General features: G+C 42.5%; 1 protein-coding gene across 1 annotated transcript in view; it reads left to right on the top strand.

Moving 5' to 3' along the window:
• NFYB (nuclear transcription factor Y subunit beta) overlaps nt 1-20216 on the top strand; it is a 142180-nt gene that overhangs the window by 61147 nt on the left and 60817 nt on the right. The window contains exons 3-4 of the mRNA XM_069229002.1: nt 10012-10142; nt 10468-10665. Coding sequence (XP_069085103.1) covers nt 10012-10142; nt 10468-10665 — 329 coding nt within the window. The remainder of the gene's footprint in view (nt 1-10011; nt 10143-10467; nt 10666-20216) is intronic.

The following is a 20216-nucleotide window of genomic DNA, read 5'->3' as shown; positions in this document are numbered from 1 at the left end:
CTCTGGGGAGCCTGATTTAAAATATCCTATTGGCAATGCAGCAGAGCCTTGTCACATTCGATGGTAAAATTGATGCACTGTCATTTAGGATGGACAGAATGACTGGGCACCTCGACAAGCACTCGAGTGGCTCCTTGTAACGCTGTTAGCTGCAACACTTTTTTGGAGATGTTTGTGGTAGAATGAGCACACTGCTCGCTGATGCCTTGGCTGCCCTCTGGTGCAAATCCACGACCAGTGATAGCAAAACTTTTCAACTACAGAGACCGAGATGCGGCCTTGAGAAAGGCATGCAAGCTCAAGGCCCTACTTCATGAAGGTTTTGATATCTCCCTGTATCCTGACTACTCAGGAGGTGCAAGAGGCTAGGAAATTGTTCTTACTGGCTAAAGGTAAAGTGCAGGAACGCGTTTGGAATACCGCATACTCTACCCAGCCAAGCTCTCAGTTTTGGTGGAAAGGAAGCCTCTGCTCTTCAGTGACCATAAACAATTGCAGCAGTTTTTTAAACATAGACTACCCGCTGTCAGTTGACGCAATTCACCTTCACCAACTCCCTCTTGAGGGGAGATGCACTGGTGCTTGTTAATTTGATTTCCCTATTCTCCCTCTCCTTTCCTTTCCCTTCAGCCATGTTGCTTCTGCCGTTCTGGTAACGCCTCTGGGTCTGTAGTGGGGAGGGGAGTGATATATTACAGTGTGATAAGGAGTTTACGAGTTGTTGCTCCTTTTGTATATTCATTGTAGGCGATCACGCTCAGATGGGCTCCTGGGTGGAAAGGAGAGCGCCAGCATGGTAGACTCATATAGTGGACCACGTCTCGTACAATACTTTCTATTTAATTATTCCTACTGTCTTGGACACAGGATCAAGACTATGGGCCTCCCGATTTCTATATTCTACATTGGAGTCCTGAGACATGGGTGACCTCACTTAATAGGGGCATGCGTTTACATCATGTAGGTGGCCTTTTCTTGGAATGCTGGAGGCATTGAGCCTAACAGCATCTTGCCCCCATCTTTTCCACATTTTCTGTTTCGCTGTCATAGGTAAGGGTGCAGGAGGGTAAGGGTGGAATGATATAGCGACTTGCTTGTTAGGGATGTGCTTTTCCTGGATGGGGGGAGGTTTATCTGTTTTTTTTCTGTTCGTTTTTCTTGTGTGTATATCACATCAGTCAACTACACTCTGCTGGCCGGGGTCGGCTGCACCACACAACACAGCGCATGCCACTTGACAGAGGTAGCAAGGGGAGGGGGGGATGACCGCCCCCTAAACCACACACTCCTGAAACATCTAACCTGGAACATCAGGGGGATTAACAACTATAGAAAGGTGTGCAAACTTGTGGCCTATCTGAAGCAGCATCATATTGAAATGGCAATACTGCAGGAAAGACACTTGGCTCCAGGAAACATGGTTTTGACTCCGCACAGGCTTTAAGGCCAATTTTCTGCTGCAGGATATACTTCGCCTGCATGTGTTGTGTTGGTCTGGGTGAGTAGGGGTTTTGGGGTCCGGCTCCAGGAGCTTCATGCGAACTCTGGTCGTAGTAGGTTGTAGTGCGCTGTAGCAAAGATGATTTGTCAATGTTACCGATAGAGAGCTACGGTTCCAGCTATGATGATCCTCAGTTTTATTATGACTTACACGTGAGACTTGCTGAATGGGGAGATTTGCCTCAAATTTGGGGTGGAGATTTTAATTGTGCCTTGAACCCAGCAGTGGATCGTTGAAGTGGAGCTCCCAAGCTGCCCTTTGCTGCCGCGCATGCTGTGTCTGATATAGCGGCCAACAATGGGCTTGTAGCTATATGGAGATACAAGTTCTCCACTGGGACAGGCTATTCCATCTATTTTTCCCTGTATGATCTGTACACATGCATTAATTATTGGTTACTATCTAGAAGCCTTGTGCCTCAAGTGCATACCTTCTAGCCATGGCCCAGAGCATACTCCGATCAGTCCTTTTAATGCTGGAGACCCGGGGGCCCAGGACAGCGCCATTTACGTGGCTGTTCCTGCCATTCTCATTATTGGATGCTGCGTTTCGGGACGATTTGGCACAGGCTATGGAGGAGTTTTCTCATGAATGTGGAGACTGTTTCTAAATTCAGCACAGTCTGGGAAGCCTTCAACGTATATATTAGAGGGGTTACTATGGCTAAGCATGCGGGAGTCCACACTGCCCTGGAGAGGGAGCATCTTACTACCGCTGGCCAATGGGTGCTTGGTCTACTTCAAAAGAATATTGTAGACTTCCATGAAATGGCCCAGAGTGAACTCCAGCATATGGGGAAGTATGGAGTGGCACACTCCTATGGTGAGAGGGAACGCCCAAGTGCCACATTGGCAGCACTCTTACAACCTAACAGGGAGCTTGATGTTATTATGGATGTGCAGGATGAGGAGGAACACCTGGTCTGTGACCCTGTGCGAGTCCTGATCAGGCTTCTCAGCTATTATGCAGAACTGTACATGTCGAAACGTATGTACAATGAATCTTCCACTAAGGATTACCTGGAGCATGTTGCCATGCCTTGGCTATTCAATGTAGGCAGGGAACACTTAATGGCCCCTCTGCAACTGGCAGACAAACGTAAGGTGCTCAAAGATTTGTCATCCGGGATGGCCCCGGGTTTGGACGGGCTCACAGTGTCCTTTTATCAGTCCCATCAAGAGTTATTAATTCCACACTTAGTCACTTTGTTTGAAGAAATGGCTAGTGTTTGGCTTGTGCCAGAATCTATGAGATAAGCTATAATCATCACATTACTTAAACCAGGCAAATCACCACAACAGTGTTCGTCATACAGGCCCCTCTCTCTGCTGAACGTGGACAATAAGCTGTATGTCAAAATCCAGGCTCATAGAGTAGCGTCTTTTCTGCCTGGGGTGGTTTGGCCAGAGCAAGCAGGTTTTGTCCCTGGTCGCAGCCTTACTTTTAACCTTAGAACCTTATTCAGCACTATACAACGGATAGATCAGGGGTGCGAGCAGCAGCAGTTTTCTTGGGTGCTGAAAAGCATTCGACTGTTGAATGGGGATTCATGTTAGCATTCTTGCAACGCATTGGAGTGGGAGAGATCTTTAGCCAGCTAGTGAAGACCCTTTATACCACTCCGACAGCCTGACTGCGTGTCAACGGAGTCGTCTCAGCTCCCATAGTAATAACTAGAGGTACCAGACAGGGGTGCCCACTGTTGCCTCTCATATATGCCCTATTGGCTGAACCGTTAACATGTGCATTATGCGCATATCATGGCCATGGGGGTATCCGTTTTCCAGGGTGTAATCTCATTGAATCTACTTATGTGGACGATACCTTGCTATAAGTTTGCGACCCAGATCACAATCTTACACCTATACTCTGAGAGGTGGTGCGTTTTGGAGGACTTTCAGGGTTGCTGGTTAATTGGGGTAAATCTATTATTTTCCCACTCTCCCGGCTATGAAACCTGTGGCGCTGGGCTTCCCCCTTACGCGGGCCACTCGCTGTGAGGTATCTGGGGATTACGATTCACACCGACCCCCTCAGTTGTCTTGCTTAACGGTCATGGGAGGGCGATACAGAAGTTATCGGAGGCTATAGATCATTGGATTAAATTACCCCTTTCCTTAATAGGACGAATAGCCACTATGAAAATGGTTGCGCTCCAAAGATTTTTATTTCTGGTCCAGAATATTCCAGTGATGCTCTCGAAATAAGTGTTTGTCATACTGCGCTCCCTTTTAGATAAGGGTGGCCTGGCCGGGAAAACTACAGAGTGTCCGCTGGGAGTTGTTTACATTACCGTATAATATAGGTGGACTCAATACCCCGTATTTTGAGGTATATTATAAAGCCGCACACTGTTTGTTTGTGCACTATTGGCTTAATGGTCCTCACAACTTAAAGCTCCTGTATTTGGAGTGTGACGCCTCAGACCCTCTTTCTCAGTCCTACATGAAGTTCCTGCCCTCAAATGCCAATATGGCACTTTCGATTTACTGAACACCACAACACACAAGGCATGGCTTTATGACTCAGCACGCAAACTTTTTATTATATTCACCATATGTGAAGGTGTCCTGGTGCACCTGGTTCCCATTAGGTCAGGAAAAGGGGGCTGCGGATTTTTGCCGTGATCTGGGCATTGATAGCATGGGGGACTTCTTTCAAAATGGCACAATGCGTACTTGGCAGTCCATCACGGAACGCACAGAGATCTCTACTTCCCCTCACGAGATATCACTTTACAGAGTCAGACATTCTTTGCTGGAGCTTATCGTCAAGACCTTTTGGAGCCTCCCAAACTTTTGGCACTCTCCACTCAGATACAGTAGGATGTGCCTCGTAAAGTGGTAGCCTGGCTGTACGCCTTTGCACTGGAGGCACGAAGGCCCAGATTGACTAAGGCTAGGCTGTACTGGCAGAGAGGCCTGGGTATTGCTCTCATGGATGCTCAATGGAAATACTGTTGCTCCATAGTATATTACATATCCGGAATGGAAGGCATAGATTGGTCCATTTTAAATATCTCCACCGGGTATATTATATTCCTGAACGTCCGTTTAGATACGGCTTGCGGGACACGGCTGACTGCCTGAGGTGTGGTGAGGGAGGAGCTGTTTTTTCCACATGGCGTGGGTCTGTCCTGGCATACACCAATTCTGGACACCTGTGTTCCGGGAACTCGAGCACATTGTTGAGGTTAGGCTGTCTGTTACGCCGTTGTTTGCCCTGCTTGGTTATGACAGACATAGAGGGGGAAGCCAGATGACTGGTGGCCATGGGACTGTTAATCGCGAAATGTAAAGTGGCAATGAGGTGGGACCGGGGTCCATTACCCACTTCGAGAGAGTGGCGCGCAGATATGCCATATTGTAACACCCAGCCTGACACATAAAATGAGCTGACCCCTCCACAGAACCGCCCTAAAAACATCTGGGGCCCATATCAGACTTTTTTGGTGGGCAAAGAAACTGGGGAGGCAGATGGTGGGTCACCACACTAACCAGGAGGAGATACATTTACAGATCTTGACAGATCTCATGGCACCTTACACATCTCAACCGCATTATGACAGTGACTGTATCTTTGGATATGTTGTTATGCATCACAAATAAGGCATGCTTTTCAGGTGGGAAGCTATGCTGCTTGAGTTTACATCCCTCTGACGTATGATATGTTATGTAAATCCCAAATGAAAATACTTGTTTCATGACAACGATCACTGTGTTGTGGCCCTCCTTGGCCAACATGTAATTCTGTAATGCACCTGTTGTGTGTATTGTATGTTTTCTTGGAGGTTTACTAAAAGAAAACTTTAATTTTGAAAAAAGCTACCATTAACCTTTTCCCATTTTGCTTTTGGGGTTTTAACTTTACTCCAGATATACACAATCAGTGCTCAAGGGATTAAACGTCTTGCACCCTCCCTAGAACATAAACTAGCCTCAGTTAAAAGAGAGTTATTCGTCTCAGGAAATCGCCTATGATATTCTGAGTTTTAAACAGCAAAATCCTTTTTGCAACAAGAATTCCTTCAGTGTAGAAGTGACTGTAATGTAATTGCTTTGTCTGTCTTCTGATGCGTTCGTTGATATACGATAAACATATTTACCATTCCCTGTTTTTGGAATATACCATCCATGACACTTTAAGAACTTTCATTCCGTATAGGCTGTTCTTTTTCTTTTACTAGACCCATAGGGGCAAAGGTGCTACAAGAAGGCTATTTCATAAAATTAAATTCTTTGCTTGGTTTTCAGTCAAAGTACATTACATGTCAGACTTAAGAAAGGTTCCTCTTTTTAGCGAATCGAAAAGAAACTTGCATTTTTTAATGACGAATATTAATCATTCACACCCAAACAAGTGGTTCATCATAGTCGCCTCTTTTCAGGTAGTGATGGTCAGATGTTTTATTCTGTCCCCGACACCAGCTGAATTATGCAAACCCTAAAGGTGGTCAATGTGGTATCTACCCGAGTAGAAGAGCCGCAGAAACGTATCCTTAGGGCAACGGCATGTCCCCTTTCTTGGATCGATGGCATCATACACGTTAAGCAGGGTAGGAGATAAGGTCTCTTGAAAACCAGTGTTGGCACGCAAGCAGATCCTATAGCCTTTAGACATTGATAATGCGGTTTTGCGGTAGGGATTGCTGCTTGGCTTTTCTTGCGGCTACAGTAGCAGCTAGAAGTGTGAGGAAGAAGCACGTTGATTCCCCACAAACTGTACTCCATATCCCACACCAGCTATGTATTTTAAGATCTTATCCGTCTTTTTATCACAATATATAACCTCCTTGGGGTGTTAAATAATTATCCTAAAGCTAAAAATATGCATGGATCAATGCAGAATTATGGATCTTGTCACACTTGTTAATCCTGCAGCTACAGGGTTAGAATCCTGTACTGGCATCCGTTACTAGTAAGCTACAGGGTTAGAATCCTGTACTGGCATCCGTTACTAGTAAGCTACAGGGTTAGAATCCTGTACTGGCATCCGTTACTAGTAAGCTACAGGTTTAGAATCCTGTACTGGCATCCGTTACTAGTAAGCTACAGGTTTAGAATCCTGTACTGGCATCCGTTACTAGTAAGCTACAGGTTTAGAATCCTGTACTGGCATCCGTTACTAGTAAGCTACAGGTTTAGAATCCTGTACTGGCATCCGTTACTAGGTTTAGAATCCTGTACTGGCATCCGTTACTAGTAAGCTACAGGTTTAGAATCCTGTACTGGCATCCGTTACTCGTAAGCTACAGGTTTAGAATCCTGTACTGGCATCCGTTACTAGTAAGCTACAGGTTTAGAATCCTGTATTGGCATCCGTTACTCGTAAGCTACAGGTTTAGAATCCTGTATTGGCATCCGTTACTAGTAAGCTACAGGTTTAGAATCCTGTACTGGCATCCGTTACTAGTAAGCTACAGGTTTAGAATCCTGTATTGGCATCCGTTACTCGTAAGCTACAGGTTTAGAATCCTGTATTGGCATCCGTTACTAGTAAGCTACAGGTTTAGAATCCTGTACTGGCATCCGTTACTAGTAAGCTACAGGGTTAGAATCCTGTACTGGCATCCGTTACTAGTAAGCTACGGGTTTAGAATCCTGTTTTGGCATCCGTTACTAGTAAGCTACGGGTTTAGAATCCTGTACTGGCATCCATTACTAGTAAGCTACAGGTTTAGAATCCTGTACTGGCATCCGTTACTAGTAAGCTACAGGGTTAGAATCCTGTACAGGCATCCGTTACTAGTAAGCTACAGGTTTAGAATCCTGTACTGGCATCCGTTACTAGTAAGCTACAGGGTTAGAATCCTGTACTGGCATCCGTTACTAGTAAGCTGCAGGTTTAGAATCCTGTTTTGGCATCAGTTACTAGAAAGCTACAGGTTTAGAATCCTGTATTGGCATCCGTTACTAGTAAGCTACAGGTTTAGAATCCTGTTTTGGCATCCGTTACTAGTAAGCTACAGGGTTAGAATTCTGTACTGGCATCCGTTACTAGTAAGCTACAGGTTTAGAATCCTGGAGGTTTAGAATCCTGTACTGGCATCCGTTACTAGTAAGCTACAGGGTTAGAATCCTGTACTGGCATCCGTTACTAGTAAGCTACAGGGTTAGAATCCTGTACTGGCATCCGTTACTAGTAAACTACAGGTTTAGGATCCTGTACTGGCATCCGTTACTAGTAAGCTACAGGTTTAGAATCCTGGAGGTTTAGAATCCTGTTTTGGCATCCGTTACTAGTAAGCTACAGGGTTAGAATCCTGTACTGGCATCCGTTACTAGTAAGCTACAGGTTTAGAATCCTGTACTGGCATCCGTTACTAGTAAGCTACAGGTTTAGAATCCTGTACTGGCATCCGTTACTAGTAAGCTACAGGGTTAGAATCCTGTTTTGGCATCCGTTACTAGTAAGCTGCAGGTTTAGAATCCTGTACTGGCATCCGTTACTAGTAAACTACAGGTTTAGGATCCTGTACTGGCATCCGTTACTAGTAAGCTACAGGTTTAGAATCCTGGAGGTTTAGAATCCTGGAGGTTTAGAATCCTGTTTTGGCATCCGTTACTAGTAAGCTACAGGGTTAGAATCCTGTACTGGCATCCGTTACTAGTAAGCTACAGGGTTAGAATCCTGTACTGGCATCCGTTACTAGTAAGCTACAGGTTTAGAATCCTGTACTGGCATCCGTTACTAGTAAGCTACAGGTTTAGAATCCTGTACTGGCATCCGTTACTAGTAAGCTACAGGGTTAGAATCCTGTTTTGGCATCCGTTACTAGTAAGCTACAGGTTTAGAATCCTGTACTGGCATCCGTTACTAGTAAGCTACAGGGTTAGAATCCTGTTTTGGCATCCGTTACTAGTAAGCTACAGGTTTAGAATCCTGTACTGGCATCCGTTACTAGTAAGCTACAGGGTTAGAATCCTGTTTTGGCATCCGTTACTAGTAAGCTACAGGGTTAGAATCCTGTACTGGCATCCGTTACTAGTAAGCTACAGGGTTAGAATCCTGTTTTGGCATCCGTTACTAGTAAGCTACAGGGTTAGAATCCTGTACTGGCATCCGTTACTAGTAAGCTACAGGTTTAGAATCCTGTTTTGGCATCCGTTACTAGAAAGCTACAGGTTTAGAATCCTGTTTTGGCATCCGTTACTAGTAAGCTACAGGTTTAGAATCCTGTACTGGCATCCGTTACTAGTAAGCTACAGGTTTAGAATCCTGTACTGGCATCCGTTACTAGTAAGCTACAGGGTTAGAATCCTGTTTTGGCATCCGTTACTAGTAAGCTACAGGGTTAGAATCCTGTACTGGCATCCGTTTCTAGTAACCTAACAAACACTTACTCTTTAAAAAAAGCAAAGAGGCTATTCCTCAGAGGCTAGCGAGTCTGTCTGTGGAGAAATGTCTTTATCCACGAGATCCTCAGGACCAAAAGTCAGGAACACCTCACCCATGTCCCTATTCGTGCTAATTGGGAGTACATTTGGAAATATGGTTTCACTTGATCCTTATTTCGGCCTCTACATCAAAATGCGCTTCCGACATTGGTGCACTTGAATTGCTTGAAAGGGTAGGTGCGACATTCTCCTGTGTAAGCTGTGATAATTATGGTAATCATTCTCTCTTTGTTTTTTTCTGCGTTGAAAATTATGATAGAAATTTGTAATGTTTAAAATTGGTTTATTCTTTCCACAAGCATATTTTCTTCATGGAATGACTCTAAACAATGAAAATGTTATATTTTTTATGGGTTGACATCGCTGGTGCATCGACATATGTAGAGAGATTCTAATGCTTATGATTTGAAAGAATGTACACAATATCGAAAACAAACATGGGAATTTAGTAACTTTGTGCCACCTGACATGGTCAAAAACTTTGAAAAAGTAACCTAGGGAGGCGTAATTGTTTAATAATATGTGTTTTTCCCGTACAAATGTATTGTTTTTGGTCATAACGGGGCATGTTTGCTTTGAGGAAGAAAGGTTAATGTTTTCCTCACCTCCCTCCCCTGCAACTTGTGCAGTTCTCACTCCCTGTCCGAGATAAGATACTGAAGCAGATATTGAGAAAAGCTACCCGCACAGCCTGTTTTACCTTAAATTCCTGCTCACACCACTCTCCAGACTGGCTTACCCTTCGTAGATCTTGTGATTTTAAAAATGTACCACATATGATTAATAGCTACCACGGAATAATGATTTAAAATAAGCCATGAAATAGCAATAAGCCTGAAATGAACTGTATTGATTAAACTTAATTTCACATGGTCCTTTCCATCCCTCTCGTGTACTTTCCCCTGCCTTCCTCCCTTATTGTGAACCTGTCCCACACCCTAAACTGAAAGAACTGGCTGCAATTACTTTAAATGTACTGTATTTAATAACCTTCTCTTTTCCTGACCGCCACATTTGTCTGTGCTTTGCATGTAATAAAACCATTAAAAAAAATTATTTTGCCAAATAGTAAAGAAATTGTTTTTATTATGTTTACTTTTGTTGTTGTTGAAGACACAGAAGACAGCTTGAATGATCCGGATGACACAAATGGATCAAAAGAAAGTTTCAGGGAACAAGATATTTATCTTCCTATTGCAAATGTGGCAAGGATAATGAAGAATGCCATACCACAGACAGGAAAGGTAATGTCTTGTTCTAAATCTCTTATCGGCCTCTTGCCTTTGATGGAGATTTGTTACTTGTATCAATATTAAATGGGTTCCACTCGCCTTTTATTTTTGCCATGCTTATTGTGAGTTAGTAATGCTGTCACAAAATTCGTTTTTTGTAGATATTTTAGAGGAGCACAATTACAGTTTGTCTAGCTTGAATGTATTTTAATATGAACTTTTTTGTAGAAAAAAAAATGAAACCTATGTATTTAAACCACATGAACCAGTGCTGTGAAGAAGCTGCGAGTCGACGTGTGCTTCACAAAACACTTATGTATCAATTATGTATTTACAGATTGCAAAAGACGCCAAGGAGTGTGTGCAAGAGTGTGTAAGTGAATTTATCAGCTTTATTACATCAGAAGCAAGTGAGCGGTGTCATCAAGAGAAGAGAAAGACAATCAATGGAGAGGATATTCTTTTTGCCATGTCGACCTTGGGTTTTGATAGTTATGTGGAACCTTTGAAACTCTATCTTCAAAAATTCAGAGAGGTTAGTATTTCATCTTTCGCTAGTTAAATGCATAAACCTAATTCTCAATCTTTAAAAGTTTTATTTTTAACCGAGACAGAATGGCAAAGTGCATGTACTCGAGTGAAGCTTATTTCTACCGTTGCAAGGTTTAAACTGATGCAGTTCCATTACTTGCTGAGACCCTACCTTGCGCCACAAAAACTGGGTAGAACATATCCTCTAAAAGCATTGGTATGAGCCAGCAGCGGCTAGATGGGAGATGGTTTTTTGCACATGGTATGTAAATGCCTTAGTTTGCAAGAATTCTGGGTAGCAGTGATAGGGATTCTGCGTGTAGTGACAGGTACACTACCAGAGAAAACTATTAATCAGTGCATGTTTGGTATTTTCTTAGGAAAAAAAGGTCACAAAATGAGGAGTAAGGTAGCAGCACTGGCACCAGTGCTGTCTGTGCATAGAATAGCAGCTCACTGGGTTTAGGGCTTGGCGCCACAATTTGATGCATGACACGAGACCTGTAAAGAGTGTTGGCGGAATAACAGCACATCAAGATCACGCAAAGAAATGAGAATGCTGTGAAACATGCAGTTGAATGGGCAGAAATGTTCAGATGTTTGACAGACACCCCAGATGGTAGACCTTTGTGAAGAGACTTTGGGCCATATGTACGAACACTTTTTCCCATAGACACAGAATGGGTAAAAAAGTTTGCTACATCTGGCCCTTTGAGAGCAAATCCTATTTTAAGCTAAACAATAAGTCGAGGAAGATATTTGAAGGCTGAATTCGATGTTTCTAAGACTATTAATATTTGTGAAGTTTCAGTTTCTCTAACTGGAAACAAAATCGTGAAGTTGAACTAGAAATACCGGTATGGTACAGTAATTCTCTCTGTAATTGTACATTTGGTTACCATGGAAAAAGTGAATGTTGTATAGACGTCTGCTTTTCCATAAAGTTATTGGCAATGCATTATTCAGAAATTAAAAAGTGTAAGTTTAAAAAAGGTTTTTTTTGTAACTGGTAAACATTTTACTTGAATAAAACGTTTGATCATGTAAATCAATTTGTTGCATGATGAGTGAGTCACGTAAATTGCTCTTCCAGAATTACTTTCTTCATAATTTGTACTACTATGTGTTTTGATTTCTTTGGAAGTAGTACTCTGTCCTACACCTTCCTCCATTGTCTGCATGAGCACATTGTGACCACGTTCCTATACAGAATAAAAAAATAATTTTACATGAAGCACCATGAATATTAATCCTGCATGACTATAGTCCTACGCTTTGTGTGTGCTTACATCAAGGCCAATCTTTACTGCTCTGCTCTGTATAGTGTAGAATATGTTCCCTTTGTAACATTTACTACTCCACGTCAACGCCTAAGGCCTTATTTAACTCCTGTCTATTGTGGATTGCTTTCAACTTTTTGCAACCTCTCGGATCTATGCACAACTTTGTAGCATACTTGTCAAATTACTTTAAAGCCTCCTGGAAAACCTCAGATGTTTCTAAAGTAAAATCCCAGGAAAATAGTCTTTTCACCATCTAAAAAGTGTATTAATGAAAATGAAAGGAATGTTGTTGGCATATTTTGTACCAAGACCTCACTAGTAGTCCCCAATCCGTATCTTTGGGGTTGAAATAATCACAAAATTCTGTTACTTCCCAAATCCCTGCTGGAGGATATTTCACTTTTGTTGTAGTTGCCCCCACTCTCCCTTTTTTGCCCCCTTTCATCTACTAGATGCTGGTTTTCTCGACAGTGACAGTGCTGAGACCTAATAATTGGACCTCTGTGACAGTGCTTTGTCCCTTTAAAACAAGTAAAGTTTAATTGTTTCCAAATTGTCATTGAGTTAAACACCACTGTGAGTCCCTAGTAAAAGGTACCCCTGATACCTACGGCATGGCTACTAAAGAGGGTCACTAAGGACTGCACCATGGCTAATGCCACCCTAAAGGACCCACACACAAATTACACAGACTGCCATTGCCATGTGACATGGTGCAAGTCATGTTTGAAAAGATGACACGGCACACTCTTGTACCATTTCAAAGACACTGCATGGGCTATATGTAAGTCACCCCTACAGCAGGCCTTGGAGCCATAAGGCAGGGTACCTTATAGCACATGTGAGGACCTATCTGCATGAGCAGATGGGCCGCTATAATGTCTAGTACAATTGCTAGATATTACAAGTGAGCAGGGAAGCCATCTTAAGATATGTACTGGGCAATGGTCAAAACGAGTTACCCAGCTACATAATTGCTTTACTGAAACCTATGGTGTTTGGTATTAAATGCCTTGTCTTAATAAATCTGTACTGATGCCAGTACTGATCTATTATGACATGCACCCACAGGGCACCTTAGAGGTGCCCCCTGAAACCTTACTAGTTCTGTAGTGTGTTGGCTGGCCGGTCTCCTCCAGCCTGCCACCACAGACACATTTCTGATACCTTGTAGGTGAGAGCCCACACTCTTACGGGGTCAGGAACAATGCATACTCTAGCAAGTGTTATCATTTCCTCCAGCAGGAAAGCTAGTAAATCAGTATATCAAGGCCAAGGACTTCAGAGACCCTGCTGCCTTTGACATGCGATACCAGCTTCCCCCAGACCTGGGAGATACCACCCCCTGAGGCACATTTGGCACCGGGACAAGCAGGAAATTAGATATGCAGGGAGGTGTGGTGCACCACCAAGCCAGTTACACAGTGACCCACAATAGAAGGATTCCACCATCTTGATTTTGGTGAAATTAGGAACTCTGGGACAGGGTTATGCCCACTCTCCACGGGAAGTGGTTGTATAGGGGATGTAGTGACACCAAGGGCAAGTAACCTATTGGCTAATACCATTCACTCCCCTCAACACCCCTATATTTACTATTTAGGTGGCCCCCTGACACCAGGAAAATGGATGAAGACTTTGACTACTGGAAACTGAGGAAGAAAGCAGAAGGACCAAGAGAGCGTGAACTGAAGTCCTGCACCAAACATTAGGGCAAACCCCTGCCAGGCTGCTTGCACTTCGACAGTCACTGGGACCAACTTCGCAAAGAGCTGGGCAACATGCTCAAACCCTTGGACTGCCCAGTACCTCAACAACCGGAAAAATCATCCGTAGGGCAAAGGAGCTGCTTCCCTGCATCTGCTGGCACCGCTTGCTTGCAAAGTCCGGTGCTGTGTCCCTTTGGCCTGCCAGCCCACTGAAGGAACAATGAGCCAGGAGATGATTGCTTGGAGCTCCGGAGGTCAGCCCAGCCACTGAAGACCTGAGACGACTCCTCTCAGATCCCTCCTGCACCTGTAACCAGATTATCAGGCCCCTTGCAGGAACCAAGGATTGTTGATGGCCCAATCTGGACTCAACAGCAGAAAGACAGGCCTACCGTCGAGGGACATCAGGATCTACAAGACCAGCATCGAGAGTAGCCCTGCTGCCCTGTTTGCTCCTCTCCACCAGGTCACCAATACAGAGAGTGAGCCTCTGACCATCACGACCTGACACTGAAAAGCACCTCTGCACCCGAGCCCCACAGCCAGAGCCCAAGTGAACCAATGGTGCCAATAGAGACCCTCTAGAGCTGAGCCCCCCTTAGGTTTCGCTGGACTGGTCCTCCAGTCCCCTCCTGCAGCCTCTTTCTCCAGGAAACGGAGAGCCACAAGAGCCTCCCGCAGCGTGACCCCACTGGACAAAGCACCACTGCACATGAGCCCCGCAGCCTGAGTACCAGTGAACCGACGTCCATGAACTCCCTTCTGGGTTCAAATATACTGCCTTTATTGTACCAGCTTGCAGCATTTTTTAATCAGGACCGTTTCCTATTGGCTTGAACAGGGCACCCGACGCGGAAACGCACCTCTGCACCTGGACGCCCCAGAGCCATCCAAGATGGCCTGTTAGTGCTGCCTTGGACCTTGACTCCCGCTTACCTTAAGTCCATGAGAACAGTCCTGTAAGCCATTGGCAGGTGACCTTAAGCAGAATATGTTTTTTTCTATAGGATTAAATTACCGCTTTACTCTGCAAATACAGTGCATTTTCTATTTCTTGTAAAATCACTAACTTGAAAGGTATTTACCTAAGATCGAAGTTTTGGATGTTAAAACATATATAAAAATAAATGTTATTTTTCTAAATCGATTTTCAAGTTTCTAGAGTATGTGTCCCATTTATTAACCAATGCCTAACATTACCATATGATAATCCAAAACTGCTCACCCAAACTACCACAAAAGAGAGCATTTGGGATTATTATTTTAACCCCTGTAAACCAATAAGGGTTGGCTGGACTATCTGCATAGTGTCCTCTTACGTCCGGTACACTACATATATAGCCAGCTTCCTACGCCAAGTGCACTTTCACCACCAATGTCTTTAGTATAAAGGTGTTAGTAAGCACCGTAGACACCTTTTCATGTTGTACCACATCTTTCACCATGAAGATTTTACTGAACGTTGAGAATTATCAATAAGAGCATGAACGTTACCCTGGATCTCTGCGGTCTTTATTCTTGGGATCTTAAATAATATTCATAAACCTTGAATATCTCTGCCCAGGTGTTTGGGTCTGAGGCACTTTTCTAAAAGGGAGAAAAACTCAAATCAAAAGCGATGACTATCCAAAGGCAACATTGTCTTTTCTGCGTTGTATCTTTGAGTCATAAAATGTTTATTTATACTTATTGCAGAGTTGACCATTGTAAATCTTTAGTTATGCCTCGCTGTAGTTTAACCACGCTTCACACCATTTAGCACAAACTTGGCTCATCCACCCAAGAGGCCATCCTAATAATTTTGATGCAAGTTGTTCAAGCTAAGGTTATTTCAGGGATGTGGGGATCCAAAAGATCGTGTTCCCATTCTAACTCCCCTATGAAAATGTTTCTCTGTGCTAAAGGATAAACTGCGCTGTACATTTACATCAGATTTGGCTTAAGGGTAAACCCTTAACACAGAATGGATTCCGTTTTTGTTTGGTGTAAAATTATTCAGTTCCAAAAGGAGTAGAAATGTTTAAATGGTTTAATTATGTGTAATTTGACAACTTAAGTTTGCAAACTGAAACATTCATAAACATCATTTTAACTGAAAAAACAAATCTCATTGGAGAAGTCAGCTGTTTTTCCCATCACAGTTGAGCACTATCTAATTCTTTGCTGCAGATGGAAAATGTTGCTCCTCCTACCACTATGCAGTGCAAACATTTTGTGAACTAGCATAACAGAAAACATTCTCGGGGCCTATATGGGGAAGGATGTGCAGGGAGTTTAAAAGAACAGTCATTGAATATGTCTAAAGTAAAACGTAATTCATAAATATGTTGTGTGGGCTCACTAGCCAAGAAACTGAAAAAATAAATATGTAAGTTGTACACAAAGGTGCATTGAGGAGAGCAGGTACACACTGAGAGTCCTTTGCACATGGTCGTGTCCCAGCGGCCTGGTGGGCAGGCACGTAGGCAAAAAACAACCCCAGTACTAAATGGGCATAGAGTTCAGCGTTATGGGGTCAGTACTGCTATACTCTGAGGGTAGCGGGAGGTCATATCCTTCACCTAGAACTTTCTGGGCACAGTCTTCACCATGTGCAAAAGGCTGCAGAGGAACATGTCTCTTGACAAAGCCAAAAGAATGACAGAGAAAACTTTATTAACCGACGGTAATAGTTATTTACTCACACGGTAAAATACATTGTATGAAAAGCTAAAGAAAGACCAATTAAAATGTCTTTAAAAGGCACATTATGAACCTGATTATATATCCAGAACCCTACGGGGTTCGTTAGCTATGGTGCTGTGTATAAACATACCTTTCATCTCTTTTCCAAAACACTGCACCTTTCTTCACACATTGTCGTTAACATTAATGATATCACAAATGAGTTTGTGGTCATTTTGGTGCATAAAGAGTGAATGTCATGCTTACGTTTAAGATCATGGGGGCACACGTTTTCAAAAGATGCCAGAAGGTTACCAAGAGAGGCCATAGTTTTGAGACATAAAGAGGATCCAAGGTACGAACAGATTTCATAGCATCAAATTTTTGATGACACAGAGATATCGTATGACATCAAGAGAGCACATATTATTAGTATTTCACATCTAGAAGGCATTGGGTGCACAATGGCACTATGATGTTCATAATGGCATCTACAAAATGCATCTCTTTACAAGAGGGCGTGCAGATTTGAATTATTTGAAAGCACCAAGATGTCTCTGGAGGTCGCAGGCTCATGATGCTGTCATGACATGACCCGATCTGTCATCCATAAATTCAGTCAAGGTCAGGTGAATCACACGATCCTGGCCCAATCGTATATCTTGTCTTGAGTATGAAACTAAGTTATTGGATTATTTAATTCACCCCGTAGCCTTTAACCTGGCTACTTGTCAGCTATGAAGGGCAAGGAGAGGTTCTTTGTCATTATCTTGTTTCAATCTGTTTATGCATAGGATCCTTTTGGCATAGACTCTTGGGACAGCAGAATATCTTCCTCATTTGGGGACCATGTCTCTACACAATTTATCCGCTTACTCTTTTTGGCATTGATGTGGGTGGAGAATCCACAAACTAGACTCCTGCTTCCTTGACAGTTAACGCAGCAACTGCAGCCTCTTTGTAGGACGTAACAGGGATTCAACCTTTTTTATACTGATTAATATTGGCCGAGCTGATAAGGCATTCAGTTTTGATTGGGAATGATCCGTTTTTTTAATAGCAGAGCTGCGCTCTGCACCCCTTGAGCACAAATGTCTTCCTAAATCATATAAACTATCTAATCCCGCAATTACACTCCCCTCCAGTGTTCCTAGTGGCACTTGAGAAAGGTTTTAAAGGATTGCATTTTCTCAGGCTTTTTTCTGGCTAACAAGAATCAATGCATGATCAAATCAATCGTGAAATGACAAACAAATCACTGCCTTTCTATGGTAAATAGTCCTTCTGAGTACCTTGTTTACCATGAGTTGTCGATCGGGCAGTGCCATGCTAATTCGGAAAACGAGTATCTGAGTGCTTTCAGAAGCCAAATCTGAAACAAAAGCAATATAATGTTTTGTTCTGTAACATTTTTATACAGTTCCTCAATGTTAGACTTTAGAGTTTTAAAAGTAATAAGTCTTTTCCTTTCAAGCTAAGTTTTGTGCTTTGCACCTCCTCTGTGTGATTAATGTCAGGTATTCATCTGAAAAACAGGTAAGTTTGCAGTTCCTCCACAGTTTGAGAAACTCTTCTGAAGCCAGGTTTGCTGCAAATAGTCTTTTAAGACTTTTCCTTTTCTTTAATTGTCCCACAGCCCTCGGTAAACTATGGTGGACTGATTCTTTGGAGGGAATGTAGTTCCCAATAACTGAGTTAAGCCAGTAGAAATTATTTAGGAGAAAGTCGGACCTGTTGAGTACATAGGGTTATCTGCAGTATCACTATCTAGAATAACATTTTTTGGAGTTCAAGTAGATTAAATAAGCATTGTCCCTTTTCAGTAGCCTAGGCCATTTCCTGAGGAAGTACCATCCACAATTGTCGTCTTTCTTATTATGAGAACCTGATAGTGCAGTGTGGTCAAGTCCTACATTTTGAGCTCCAGGAACAGTTTTTGCCTCAGCAGTTCTTATTGTCAAAACAACATGTTAGATGGTTTCTATTTCCTTTTATTTGTTCATTTCACAAGTCTTTCTCTGACCCACATAATTTGACATACAAGCCAATGGTCTTGGAAGGGAAGAGTGGTTCATTGATCGCAAGGTGTAATTTATCGAGATTCAGCTTGCATGAAGCTGACTTAGAGAAATATATTTCTTTTTAGTGTGCCTGGTGAAAACGTCAGACACCATTTTTTAGTACTGAAGCTTGCACACGTTTTGAATCTTCTAACCCTTTTCTCATGTACACAAGGCATGCATTTTCATTAGCTGGGCAAGTGTAATTTTTTTATAGTCACTGACTTGTGTTTTGAGGATTCTCACCAAATTGGAAAAAATCCATGATGAGATGGATTTTCTTAACAGTAGGATTCCATTGTCAGCAGTGCGCTTCTGATCCTTTAGTTCCTGGATAGTTATGCATGGGTTTGTGATGCATTCATGATCTTTTCAAATACACAGTTATGCATTGTTTTCTTTAGTTTTCTTCTGGTCAGCGTTTCTATGTACTTCTTGAAGACTCTGCCTTAATAATTGATACTTTCTTTACAATGACCCAAGCAAAACTTTGTATATTAACTTAGCAATCTGAAGCATTTTTTTAAAAGGTGTGCTTAGATTTACCTCAGATATTTTCTTTGATTATCAAGGCTCTTCTAATATTGTCACACTTTGGTACAATATCCCTTTCACAGTTATGTTACTCCCACCATTAGTGAAAAGACCAGATGGAAGAGTTTTACTTTGGTGTGGGGGGAGACAGGGGAGACATATTTAAATATTCTCCAATTTGTTTTTCCGAAGTTGTACCTCATTTTAACATATCCATGATATTTTTTTAATCTACATTACATTTATTTACCCACTTCTGTCAGACACATGTTTTGCTTCATGTATTTAGTTTGGGGAAAGCATGTGGCCCATTGCTTGAAATACGTATGCTATAACCTACCAAAATGGATGCTGATTATCGTTGTTACACATCAACTGTGAGCATACCATCTCTTGTTTTCATATACTACCAAATGGCAGAAAAACCTTTATTAATCAGGAGAATATACGTGAATATTAAAGATGCAAACGATAAAGTTACCCTGTAGTACTAGCTTTCCCTCATGTGTATATTCATTTCTTTCTTAACCTCTCTCACCCCCTGATTCAAGCTGTAAAAATATTAGTTTTGCAGCATATACCTTGCGGTGGCCAACCAGTTTAAAGTGCAGGTACAACAAACTCTCTACTGCATTATGGAACAATGGGGACATTTACAGCCTAAAACACAGTATGGATTTTCTTGTGCATGTGAACATGTTTGTGTTTAGTTTTTTCATTTAAAATGGGCAAACTTCAAGAATTGAATTCTTAATGCTCTCTCATATGTTCTAAAACCCGTTTTTACGTTTTCATTGTGTTTTTAGTATGTATATTTATTAAAACATTAAAATAGGAACTACAATCTTGTCTTTTCTTAGGCATGTTTCTTATTATCAATTCGAGTTTTTATGCTGTCTGAAAGTATTGCAGTAGGGTATTACTGAATCTAGAGCTTATCTTGGTAAGCTTCTACCCAAAGTCCTCCAATCACTGTGCAATACTGCTGTACTGTGGACGTAGGGGAATTTGTTGTCGTGACTGTGGTGGTTTGTAGTGTCTCTGGCCCTGCTGTGTATGATATTGGCAACCCCAAGAGCTGAAGCAGGAAGGCTGAGAAGACTGATGTTGTGTTCACCATCTGCAGGAGCAGGCCATACCTCTGGTAGCAACTTGGCTGTCACCCCCTCTCCTTACACTCCTGTGGATGAGCAGCTTTGTAAATGCGGACTTTTACTCTTTCTGTGATTCCCATGTGTAGTTCATTGAGGCATGCGCTGTATTTGTGTGTCTCGCTTGCAGATAGATACTGTGTTTTCTCATTGA

The sequence above is a fragment of the Pleurodeles waltl genome, chromosome 4_1, assembly GCF_031143425.1.
Source record: "Pleurodeles waltl isolate 20211129_DDA chromosome 4_1, aPleWal1.hap1.20221129, whole genome shotgun sequence".
NCBI classification, from domain to species: Eukaryota; Metazoa; Chordata; class Amphibia; order Caudata; family Salamandridae; genus Pleurodeles; species Pleurodeles waltl.
The sequence above is the reverse complement of the archived record's forward strand: the minus strand, read 5'-3'. Positions and strand labels throughout refer to the sequence as shown.